At 40.2% G+C, this 12,854-nt stretch overlaps 1 protein-coding gene across 3 annotated transcripts in view; it reads right to left on the bottom strand.

Moving 5' to 3' along the window:
* Positions 1–919: 919 nt before the first annotated feature.
* Positions 920–12,854, bottom strand: part of LOC108233143 (helicase ARIP4) — a 49,916-nt gene continuing 37,981 nt past the window's right edge. For all 3 annotated transcript variants that reach the window (XM_025004885.2, XM_017411397.3, XM_017411396.3), the window contains 18 exons: positions 10,852–11,069; positions 10,547–10,729; positions 10,150–10,283; positions 9,459–9,655; positions 9,152–9,355; positions 8,870–9,008; positions 8,609–8,786; positions 8,287–8,505; positions 8,084–8,202; positions 7,825–7,949; positions 7,273–7,372; positions 6,957–7,162; positions 6,141–6,316; positions 5,584–5,780; positions 5,265–5,464; positions 5,070–5,159; positions 4,673–4,768; positions 920–4,535 (listed from right to left, as the gene is read on the bottom strand). In XM_025004885.2, the coding sequence (XP_024860653.1) occupies positions 3,451–4,535; positions 4,673–4,768; positions 5,070–5,159; positions 5,265–5,464; positions 5,584–5,780; positions 6,141–6,316; positions 6,957–7,162; positions 7,273–7,372; positions 7,825–7,949; positions 8,084–8,202; positions 8,287–8,505; positions 8,609–8,786; positions 8,870–9,008; positions 9,152–9,355; positions 9,459–9,655; positions 10,150–10,283; positions 10,547–10,729; positions 10,852–11,069 (3,866 nt within the window). In that variant the 3' untranslated portion in view covers positions 920–3,450. The remainder of the gene's footprint in view (positions 4,536–4,672; positions 4,769–5,069; positions 5,160–5,264; positions 5,465–5,583; positions 5,781–6,140; positions 6,317–6,956; positions 7,163–7,272; positions 7,373–7,824; positions 7,950–8,083; positions 8,203–8,286; positions 8,506–8,608; positions 8,787–8,869; positions 9,009–9,151; positions 9,356–9,458; positions 9,656–10,149; positions 10,284–10,546; positions 10,730–10,851; positions 11,070–12,854) is intronic.

The raw sequence follows: 12,854 nt of genomic DNA on the forward strand, positions 1-12,854 counted from the left end.
ATTTGCCCCTCTAAACAATTCTGTTAATAGATAAGTCATTATTTACGGAGACGCAGGGGGAACCGTATCTGATGGGGGAACGGGGCTCGACGTAACAGCAGCAACTCGAGCACATTACTGCCCCCTATATGTCAAGAGGACAAATAACACCTTTTCTGTTTAAATTGCCAACCCGCCACAGTGGCATGTGTGTTGATCAAATTGCTAATTTCCACCCCTGATTTCAATACTTCATTTTTTTTGTTTGTTTTAGAAAAATTACTTTATACTGCTAAAATAAAAGTTTCTAAACTAAATAAGGCCCATGGCTGCTGTTACCTCCACTTGCTGTTAGACTTTTTGGTGAAGTTTTATTTGTAATATATCCCAAAATTATTCTGTTTTAGAGATGGATTGGATGTGTCTTAATTCACAATCATTCCTGTAAGATAAAAAATAAGATGTGAAGGGACTGAAATCAGAAAAAACTGGAATATTTTTATGGAAACAATGCACAGCTGTTGAAAATTTGACAAATTCTCAGTTCAGTGTGTGGTTGTTTATGTGTATGTGTGTGTTTACACGGGGAGGGGGGTATTTATGCACTTCAGCTGTTTCTACTACTACTATAAAAAATAAGAAAAAAATAATTTTTAAAGCATGTTTCTTTTATTTACAAACTTGAATGAAACAAAACAAAAAATATGTCATATGTGTTCCAAAACCATTCTATAGGTCGACACAACAGAGCACATCCTGAACGACAGCAGGCTCAATCTTCTCCTCGGCTAAAATGGAATTCAGGCAGTCGGCTCAGCTTGTCCGCCCAAATCGCTTTGAATAAATAAATATGTAAATTCAAGTAGAAAGCTGTAAAACTAAAGAGCAGTCAGTCTTCACAATGAAAGGCGAGCTGACGGCCTGAGAAAGTTCAACACTGAGGAAACTCGTTTGGCATCACAGAATAACCTGCGTGCACAAATGTTTTTTTTTCCTATTTTCTTTCTTTTTTAATGAAACATCATAAAGGAAAGCACTTGTTTTATTTTCAAACAATGAGTGATTGGATTTCCTCAGTTTCTGACCAAGAACTTGTGGCCGAGTTTATACTGCACCCAAGTGGCTCATAAAATTCAGATTAAGTATTCCCACTTGTGTCTGAGCTCACATATTAAACAATGTGCTTTTCACACCTCTCAGCGTGTCAGAATATCAACAAATCCCTTGTGTCATTTTTACTATTATTTGCATTTGCAATTGTAAAGAGCCAATTACTTATCAGATACAATATCTGCTCTTTTATTTCTAACAATCCTGAATATTAATGAGCTCAGCGGCACAGTAAAGAATTGGTCCTTGTGCATTTTCTGCAGGAGTTCACATGTTGGGTCAGACTGGCTGTTCGTCAGTTCTTACAAAACAAAACAAAACAAAACAAAACATCAATGAAAAATAAAAATAAAAAATATATCTGTAGGAAAAACAATACTAACATGATCATAAAAATCTTACAAACAAAATCAAGAAGAAACAAATTAAAACCAAAAAGACAGTACAAAAAAAAAATACAAATACAAATGAATAAATATGCAAACTTAAATAAATTAATTTGGTGAATTGCAAAAAATAAGGAGAGCATCATGGACTGAGAGTAGAAAGTGTTTAAGATTCATGAACAGACTGAGAAATGATGAAGCCTTTGTTTAATGATGCTCAGAGTTTCATTTTTTACCTAAAGAGCCAGTGTTTTTTGTTTTTTTAAAAGCTCTTGCTGCAGCGGTTACAGAGAACAAGGACAGTAAAGACCAAAACAGAACCCTTGTTGAGATTAGGATGATGTTTAAGTAAAAAAAAAAGTGTATGTGGCTGTGCTGATATAAAATATGCTCTGTGTTCATTATTTAGTCTCTCAAGACGCAATCCTCTCTTTTGACGGAGGTTTCTGCTGTTGCTGGTGCTGCTCTTGTTTTCAGCAAAGCCACACCGTCTCTCCCAAAGACTGGTTTGGTTTGATTTTGACCTCTCCTTCCAAACAAAATGAAACAAAGATGACAAAAAAGAAAAACAAAACAACAATAATAAAATAACAGCAGAGCAAAAAACCCTAAAAGTTAAAAAAAAAAATTGCGTCAGAACAGGTCACTAAGCTTTCGGACACAAGTTTGTGTTTTTTATTGTCATTTTTTCTGAGTTCTTTTCTTAGCCTTAAAAACACAAGACGCAGACACATACACGTTAATGAAACAAGCGTAACCACAACTCGAGGCTGCGAGCTTAGCTCCCCTGGGCTTGTACAAACTTTATATAGGCTTGAGTGAGTGTTTTGCATCGTTTTTCACTATAGGCTACAGTAAGACTTTGGGTGAGATTCAGAGAGTCGCGGCGACTGTCTTACCTCTCCTCTCTCACAGCTAACATTCAGAAAGATGGAGGCAAAAAAAGGCATTTCTGTTGGTTTTTTTCTCCGCTACAAGGAGGACACCTTACTAGTTGTTGTTTTTTTCTCGTTTTCACCTGGCTGTTTTTAGGCAATTGTTTTCTATATGTATATATAAATATATACATATAGAAAAAAAAGATTAGGTAAAAATACAATACACATACAAAAAAAAAAGAAAAAAAGATGTTTCCCTACATCCCATGCCTAAATAGGAGTATTTCCAAAAAGGCCTGGAAAAAAGGCATTTGATTAGGCGTACATTCTTTCATTAGTTTTAAAGTTTCATTAAGTTCTCCTCACTAACATCAGCTGTTTCTTCCGCAACTCAAGAAGAGCCCATATCTTTTCTCTTTTCAAAAATCTAAATTGTACAATACATCTGTCCTGGCAGTGAATTATTAAGTTCAATCAAAATCCTTTTTCCAAACATTTGGTTTGATCTCTTAACCATTTTCTTTTAAGTTCAAGGAAATATTCAGTAGCAATACTCAGCAACACTGTTTCAGTTATTTAACAAAGTTTACTACAAGCTACCTTAACTGTTTTTTTAATAAGCAACACCATCTTATTGTTGTTTTTTTGTTTGTTTGTTTTTGTTTTTAAATTAGCTGTAAGCAAGCGTCCTCACATGGAGCAAAGCTGCAGAAACTGAATCTCTAAAGTCAACAATACAACTATTGGACATATGCAGCCAATGGAGGCCCACAGCCAGCAGTACTCAGTCCAGTGTCGAGCATTTTAATGCCAGAACTTGGAAGCTCATTCTCCACAAAATGTCCATTTATCGTTCGTTCAGAATCTTTCACACTCTTTCTCAGGTTTCATCTTCTGATATTCTGCATCCAGTCTGTGTCAGGTCATTCTTTATACAGTTTCTTCAAGGCAATGCAGGTGACAAAAAGAAAATCTTGGCGCTCTTTTAATCTTTGACCTTTTTCCCCTCAAGGCCTCCACAACAGGTGCTTTGAAACCTGCAATTTGGCAAATAGGACATCATCCCATTTGCAAATAGCTGAACATTTTTGTGAGTTTTACTGTTCCTTCACCTCAATTACATCATCATCATTATCATCATCATCATCATCATCATAATCATCAGAGCTGTTGTTGCTGCTAACATCCCTGCCATTCACCAGAACCGGGGCTCGCTGACCCTCAGATCGTGCTGAAGGGGAGAAGGAGGAGGGAGAGGATGATGATGAGGAGGAGCTAGAGGCAGCAGCTGGATGGTACTGGGACAAGAAGCTGGCCCCAGCTGCTCCCGGAGTGGCAGCGGAACCTGGCCCGCCGCTCTGTAGCATCGATTCGGAGTAAAGGCCGGCCAGAGAGGGAGTGTATGAGAGGGGGAAGCCCGGCGGGAGCATCCCAGGCACGCCGGAGTTCAGCATGAACGGCGGCAGGGCTCCTGGAAGTGAACTGGTGGCTTTGATTGATGCGGAAGATGAGGAGGAAGATGTGATGGCAGAGCTGGTGGGTGTTGTTGAAGAGGAGGAGGAAGAGGGAGTGGGGGCAGTGCTTGTTCCATTCATGTCAAACAGATCTGGGTACATGTAGCTGGGGTCACCCCGTTGAGTGGTGGGTGGATGGAAGTAGTGTGAGCCTGAACCCATGAAAAGTGGAGGCCTCAGTGAACCACCCAGCATGGCAGAGTTGAGACCCACTGGGGGGAGGCCATAGCCCCTTGTGAAAGGGAAGCCCTGTGAGGGCAGAGGGGCTGAGGAGAGTTTGCTTGCAAAGGGCTGCTTGCTCGCCCGTTCATCCAGGGACGGGGTGGACGCTTTGCGCTTCATGCCTATTCTCAAGTCCTGAGCAGCAGTGGCGTCCATGTTGGGCTGGATTACATTAGTATCAGAGGCATTGTGGTGGTTAAAGCCACTCCCAGTGCTCCCGCCTTTAGTCTGCAGCAGTTTGCTGGAAGGCAGGATGTTCACGCTGCTCTCCACCGCGGCATCAGCTCCGGCGCCACACGTGTAGCGCTGCAACTCATCAATGATCTCTGGGCTGTCGGGCGAAAGAGGGCGGGGCACAGTCTTGGAGGGTACCTGTTGCTTGCTGTCTGGTGAGAGGCAGCCATTACTTTGATTGGATGAAACCTCCTGAGGTGGGGCTTGCACATCTGAAAGAAAAAAAGAGAATAAACCTAAGCTTTAGCCTCACAATAATTAATATTAATACCACTTTCCTCACCTAACAGAGACTTATTTCTAAGGATTTATGATTGCACATCTTACATCTTAACATTAAACCTCTTACCTTTGGGTGGTGCTGTTGCACTCTCATCCATGGTTTTGGTCTTATTAGCTGCTCTGATGGCAAAGATTCGACCATCTGATGTTCTGATATACGTTCCTGTAAACACAATGATAAATGGTGTCACCACTCCATAAATTAAGAAGTAATATAAAACAGATTCTCAGCTGATTTAAAACACAAACTCCTAAATTTGTCCTGTCTACTCCACTTTTTTGGATTGTAAGCTTTTACAACAATGTGGCAGCTTATGAGGTTTAAAACAACAATTAAGTTGATTTCTAAATCTTAGAGGTATTTTTTTTTATTATGTCAAACACTTTAAAAATAAATAAACTGGTAACATTAAAAAAAACAGACTTATTTGATTGCAGCAAACCGTTTTATTTGGGTACTGCACCTTTTGTGCCCCTGATGACATGAATACTTTCTCCCACTGGGATTCTGGCCTGAGCATCTGTTGAGCTGTTGGTTCCTGGAATCACAATGTCTAAAAGAGACCAAAAACAATGTTTAAAGTTTAAGAATGTTAAGAAACCGAATGGAGGAAAGGAAATGCAACAATAAATTAAAGCGTAATTTAAAAACTGCCTACCGGTAGTAGTTACAATTTTCTGTACAAACACTCCGGCTTTTTGCAGGCAGTTGATGTTGAACCCTCCGAGGCTGGATCTTGAGGAGTCACGGTCCGGAGCAGAACCCGCGGACACCTGGCGAGGCATCATGGGAACTGGTGCTGATTGAACTGGTCGGACATTTGCCGCTGGTTTCTCCTCAGTGCGAGTGGGAGGGCGCCTGAACAGAGATACGCATTTTCACTTTCTGACCCAACCCCTTTTTTAATTGTTGCAGTATTGTTTAACAGTAGTTTGAGGAATCGTTGATGCATAACATTCGACCAATGAGTTACTGACCAGTTTCTCTGGCTGAAGGCAGGGATGTTGGTGAGGCTCTGGTCACTGGCGGGGTAATAGTGAGCGTAGGATGGCCGGGTGTATGGCACCGAGGCCCTTTTCTCCTCCTCGTAACCCTTCTTAGCAGCTTTTTTCTCAGTGCTGCTCAGCTTCAGCTCTCTGCGGTCCATCAGCAGGGACTCGTGGGGGAAGGGTTGCTGGAGGAGGAAGGGGAGAAATGATAAGCATTTCTTTTTGATAAGCTTTTTGTTCATTTTTGCCTGATATCAAATATATCTTTTATCAAATATCACAAAATCAAAGTTACAATCAAACCTTTAAAAAAAGATGTTGATGGGTAACCAGGATGCTGAAATATCATTCAGTGACTAGCTGAAAACTGACTTATCTTTAATACAGCCCTCTTTAAATGATACAGGTCCTTAGATTATTACTTCTCAACCAATCAAAGTATCCACAGGGCAGTGACAACTTAACTACAAAATACTCCAACATGTTCTACCCTTAGTCGCCTGTAGAGGGTGCAAGAGGATAAAAGCTCTATTCAGTGTATCTACCTTGGTAATCAGGTGAGTGTAGAGGTGCAGAGCCTTCTGCAGCACGCTCTCCTTGATGATGTTGGGCTGCAGCTGGACCTGGGATGGGTCTGGTTCTTCCTCCACAAAATGAAGAAGAGATTCGACTTCCCTCCTGGTGAAGGTCAGGACAGGGTTCAAATCGTCCACCACACGATCTGATGGAAGGAGAAGGAGGTCATAAATTTATTCATACCGAGGTAATATTAAGAAGTATTATAAGACAATGTGGAGTGTCATAGAAAATATTAAGGGAAAGACAAATTGGATAAATTAATCTCCTGAAGTCTCCAAAGCACCAGTGTCCTCAGTGTGTCCATTTCACTCACTGATAACTTACAGAAAACAAACATCAAAGACAGTTTAACCTTTGACACAACAGACTTGTGGCTAAAGATCTCTGGTCTTATAGATGATTATTTATGGAGTCAGTTCACAAAGAAAAGGTTTAGATTCAATCAAATTTCTGACAAATGTTATGCAGAGATGTCACCTGAATGCAGAAAAGTTTGCATAAAATATGCAAAAGGAATAACATGCTTTAATATATTTATAATTTTTTTGTAACAATATATTGAATGTATGTAAAGATATTAAAAATATACATTATATGCTGGCATTGGTCTTTATTAGAATTTATTTCAAACTATGCTGGACATAAACAAACAAAAAAAGAATCTTGAAAGGTGTTTACACAAAAACCTAACAAATAATAAGAGAATTATACAAGCTGTGGCTTGTAAGGCTTTAATTCAGGGGTCAGTTTTAAATCCTAGATGTTTTTTTCATCTCACTCACCTGACATGCCCTGTTTGGAGATCTGGCGATCGTAGATTTTCTTCTCCAGAGTAAAGTCGCACACCAGTCGATAGATGTGACAAGGCTTTCTCTGTCCGTAGCGGTAAACACGACAAACAGCCTGAGCATCATGGCAGGGATTCCAGGAGGCGTCAAACACCACCACACGGTTTGCCCCGATCAGATTCACTCCCAGACAACCAGCCCTGAGGTTCAGGCAGATCAGCAATATGTTACACATCCCTTCATCATTTTATGTTTACCCCTTAAGCTTCTGAATTCATTCATCAGGCGTGTGTGTGTTATTGTTTGTTACCTAGTTGACAGTAGGAAAACCCATGCTGAGGTGTTAGTTGGATCATTGAACTGGTTTATCAGTCTCTCTCTCTCGGAAGCTGTGGTGCTTCCATCCAGTCCTTCAAAACACCAAACAACAAATAATAAGTTTTCGAAAACCCCTGATATAAACCGAGGTTTGTGAATTACTTAAAATCACCAGCAGGTGGCAGCACTCATTACATCTCAATCAGGAAAAATAACCAGCAGTGTGGCACTAAATCACAGAAAAATCACTTTCCCTCTAAAACAAACCAGTGTTATCAGAACGGCATGGTTAGAGGTTTAGTTCATCATGTCCTGGATAAAATGTACTGAGTACAGTTCTAACAGCATTTTCAGAAGTTTTGACTTTCTCCAACTAAGCTATGTATAATTTGTCCTGAAGAAGTTCTCTGTCTATGTGTCTAAAACAACTGTCCTGTGTTTTTTTTAAATAAAGAATTGGTTTGTAAAATTTTTTGATATTGAGCATTTACTAAATCACTGAACAAGGCAAATCTTATTGACATCATCATAAATGTTGGCTTACTGTAGTAGTTGAGATTGCGGACCCAGTTCTGGTTCGGTCTGTCTTTGCTGGTTGAATTGGGTGAAGGAGGAACTGGTCTCTTGGCTAAGAAATCCTCAATCACAGTCAGTGTAGATAAACTCTGACTGCAAGAGGCAAAGAAAAGTAGAAATAAAGAGTCAGAATAATGTAAATACTATTACAAATAAGGCAGTACAACTGTCTTTTCCCACTTTTTAATCAATGTCCAAAATTAGAAAGCGTTTTGACTTTCTTTTACCTGAAAACAAGAATTTTGTCTCCTTTCTTGACACTTTCTTCTATCAGGTGGAACAGCAGCACCATTTTTGCTGAGTTCTCCAAAACGCCGGGCTTGTAGTCACACATGATCTCGTTTGCCTGGTCACGCCAGAAGAGATACAGTTAAAACTGCACGTGGATTTACTGTTAGCTATGTTTTAAAAATCCAAGGCTAACGCGTACCCATTCGTAAGTGATGACCTGGTTGGCTTTCTCCTGCAGTTGGTTGAGACTCAGTCCACCGATGGGATCTGGATTGTCCAAGTTCTTTGACTTTTGACCGGTTGTGGTTGGACATCGGGCATGTCCCGTGGAGGTGATGTCATCAAGGTCCAAGTCCTGCTCGCTTGCTAGATTCTCCTTCTGCAGGGCCTCATACAGCACATCTGGATGGTTCCAAATCTGAAGAATAAGAATAATTTGTTTTTAGATTTACAATTAAATATTAAACACGGGAATTATAAGCATCCACGTAGAACTGTGGACACATGCTCTCACTCCACACCTTGCAGCAGACACAAAACGCCTTCAGTGGGTTGAGGCTGAGCCAGCCAGTGTTTCCTGCCTCTCTGAAGCGGTTCATGAACTCAGTGTAGAGCGCCCTCTGCAGGGGAGACAGACGCACAAGGATCACGTGTTCCTGCTTGGAGGGCAGCTGGTCCCTCAGGACATCATGGCCACGCCTGGAATAAAGACAATGTAAAGTTAATAGTGCATGATAAATGGTTCATCCTGTTTTTTTCTTCTTGGACAGTGATGCACCTACCTCTGCACGAAGCCCTCCAGCAGGCTGTGGAGGACGTGGCTCCTGTACCTCATCAGCTGGACGTCCTGAGGTGTGCTGTCCACGCACTGTCCATTCAGAATAGGACGTTCAAACATGTTACTGAACTCCTGACGTGTACCTGAAATATTCAAAGAATAAAACAAAATTGTAAGACATTTACAGGGAAGTGGAAAGTTGGGTCATGGAAAGTTTTGGACATTTATTGTAGGATAATGGACAAACATCATGAGAAATAAAAAATAAATTGATCTTGTCTGATACCTAGAAAGTTGGGACGGACAAAGTCGACCATGCACCAGTACTCAATCAGATTGTTCTGGAGCGGATAGCCGGTCAGGACAACACGACGATGTGTTCGAATGTTCTTCAGAGCCTGAGATGTGCTGGCGTGGCAGTTCTTAATGCGATGTCCTTCATCACAGATCACAATATCTGGACCAGGTCGAGACAGGGCTTTCTCAACACCTTTTAAAAAAAAAAAAAAAACCCAACAGTTTTTGATGAGTTTTTACACAAAGCTAGTTTTTATTTATTTTCAATTATTCATGTCCTTCCTTATTTCTCCAACCTTTAAGTAGTTCCTGCTGTTGGTCTTCTTCATCCAGATTTATGACATCAGGTCCTGCTGCTTTCTTGCTCCTTTTCTTCCTTCCAGCAACAAAGCTCTTCTTCAGTGACAGGAGGCGGTACATCTCGTAGCCCATCAGCAGCACCCCACCATCCCTAGACCACTCCTCCACCACCTTGGCTCTGGTCGCTGTGTTCCTGCATGGCAGAAGAACGAATAAGACGGGTTCAGTTTGACTCAACAGCAAAAAGTTGAAATGTGATTTAAAGCAGCTTTGGGCGAAATGATGAAATGTTTAACCTTTTTGATTAAAAACAAAAAAGACAAAAGCAAAATCAATAAAGAGCTGAATATGTTGTGTTAAAGAGGAAAACTAAATTTTACAGTTAAAGCTAAATCATAAAACTGTAAAACAGTCACTCATCCATTCCCAAAAAGACAGATGTCTGGAGACCTATTAAAAGAAGTAACACAATCTGCTTGGACGTTTTTAAAAAGTTGACAGACATAAGAAAAGTTTCTTAGACACATTGTTGTGTGTGAGGGAGAAAGAACTTGCATGTTTGACATTTATTTTTTATGATCCCTTAACAAAGATAATATTGTAGCCTTCTTTTTTTGTTTTGGAAAATAACAAGAAATGCAAGTATATTAAGGATTTATATAAAACGGGATTGTTTTTGTAACTCACTTGTGTTCATCATTGAGGATGTGAACCTTGAATGTGCGAGGGGCCACCAGGGCAGGATCAGTATCTGGAGGTAAGGCCTCAGGAGGAGGGACCCATATGTTGAACTCTGACAGCCAGTTCTGCAACGTATTCACCTGAAATTAAATCCACAAGGGAAAGAATCTGAGTAAAAGATTTTTTTAGTCTCCTTTTTGTTTCGGTCCATATTTTATTTACTCAAAATTTCATTGTTGTCTTCTTTTGTTTATTTATGAAGCCATTTCTAGTCATTGAATCATATTAAAGTCTTTATTTTTTTTGCAGATTCATTCTAGCTCTGGAACTTATCTGGATCCTTTGTAAATTTTTAGGGATGGATGATATAAAAACAATAAATAAATAGTTCAGAAATGCTTACTGGCACAATAGCGAGCACAGTGTGAGCTTGAGTGTGTCTGAACAGGACATCGATGAAGGAGATGACCTGCAGCGTTTTGCCCAGACCCATGCTGTGGGCGAGGATACATCCGAACCCGCTGCTGTTGCTGAAGCGCTCCAACGACTCCACCAGGTTGTCGTACAGAAAACGGATTCCACCGATCTGAGGAGGAAGAAAAAAAGACGGAATGAATTGACAAAAAAAGAAGGAAAAACACAAGGTCAAGGTAAAAATAAAATGTAAAGGGGTAAGAGTGAGTTAGGTTTTGGATGCAGACAGAATACCTGGTGAGGTTTGACCACTCGAGCCAGCTGGGGTGACAAGAAAATGTTTTTGTCTGAAGTTGGGTGGTTCAGGTTGACCAGCACCCTGCCCCGGGTGTCTGGCTGGTTCTGGGCATCGTTAGCGTGTGCACCGCTCGGCTCGCTGTCTTCTTCAATGGTGGACTCTCTGCAGACGTGCGCAGAAGCGTCATCTTTACTTGTGCACAGATCTATGACATCTGGACAAAACAAAAAGGGACATCAGGACAGTTTCAGAAATTTACACTACACACTGAGGTTACTTAGGAAATTTAATCATCATGACAAAATTTATTTATGACAAAAATTAAGTGCAGGTTTTCAAATAAAACCAGTTACTACGACACTTTAATTGACCTTAAGTAACTGGGTGCTTACCTTGCACAGTGTTACAGTTACAAACAATATATGTGTGAGTCTGGACCATAACAAATATATGATCAAAATGGAACCCAAACGAGATGGAAATAAAGTGATGAAAGTTTCACAAGCTGGCAGCCAGCGAAGGCACACCGCAAAGAGGTGGTGTGTGTGTCAGTATGTTAGTGTGTCTGTTTTAAAAAAAAAACAGAAAAAGGAGCTTATATAACACAGTGAATGACTGGTTATACAAGTAGGATTAGAGTGGAGGGGGCGACTGGTTATGCAACCCCGAGCAGAAATGTCACTGTGCCACTGTGGTGTGGGTGTGCGCTCGTTAACCAGGATCACTTGGCTTTATTGCCCCACAGACACCCTCTCATTTCATCTCTTTCTGTCCCTCTTTTGCTTTCATCTTCATTTTGATCCAAGTTTGCCTTTAACTCTTCTGAAATAATACCCGTTTATCCCTGAATATGCGCATGTGTGTGCTTATGCTTCACTCTTTAATGGCTTCCCGGATGTGTGCTGCGCCATGTGAAAGTTTTCAGTACTCTGATACTGCTTGAAAGCAGCTTCCTTTACATCCTTTCTACTGAAGAAAAAAAAAAAGCTAAAATGTCCACTAAGTTCACATAAAAAAAGAGACAGATGAGTTCATCATATGTAACAGAAAACCACCTTTGTGAATGTGAAATACAGTCGCTGGTATGAATTAATCCGTTCTGAGTCCTCTCTAAGGAGCGGATTTATAATGAATACCAGCCCACATATCTGCTGTGTCCTTGGACTTAAAACCCAAATAACAGTTTGTTTTTCTCTTCTTGGAAATTCCTCCTGATGCACTTTTTGATGAAACCCCTGGGGTCAGAAACCATATTGAAATCAGTTTGACAGTGTAATTCAATAAATCAGTGGTTGTCACACGGCTTTTAAAGATGATTTGCTTTATCTCTGGGGTTGGTAGATGTGAGGTTTTTTTTCTCTTGGCAAACCACTACAACTGTGTTCCTTTTTATTTTATATTTCCAGCCAGAAGAGCCACTGAGAAAGGTGCAGAACTTCACTGGAGGATTTACTCTGAGGCTTGTAATTAAACTGTGCAGCCATAGTTGTTGGAACGCGTTTCAGTTTTGTGGGTGGTGTGAACATTTATAAATTTGTAAGAGCCAAACACTCATACAGAAAATGTCATAATAATAAACACATACAGTGAAATGCATACATAAATATGCTGTACATTTTGGATGAACTATATATATAACTGCATACATGACCTAATGCTAATTTGCCCACTTTTTTGTAGGTTTTGTTCATAAGCCAAAACCAAAGTTACAAAACTCAATAATATCCAAATATTTTTTGGAATTTTAACATACACAGCCCTGATTAAATCTATTTTTATTCGCTTTTTCATAAATTCTTCAGGTGCGTATTTGGACATGCATGTCCTCTGGCACTTCCTTCGGCCTTGTGTACATATATAAATAAATGTACCTACCTACCTACCTTGTGTGCAGCTAAAGAAAAGTCTGAATGCCTGCCCTTATATATTGTTTTTTAAAATAGGATCTAAAGCTTTGTTCAGTTCCTACAACTCTTAATTTTGTGTTTCAACAGTGTGC

This window comes from Kryptolebias marmoratus, linkage group LG8 (assembly GCF_001649575.2).
Source record: "Kryptolebias marmoratus isolate JLee-2015 linkage group LG8, ASM164957v2, whole genome shotgun sequence".
NCBI lineage: Eukaryota > Metazoa > Chordata > Actinopteri > Cyprinodontiformes > Rivulidae > Kryptolebias > Kryptolebias marmoratus.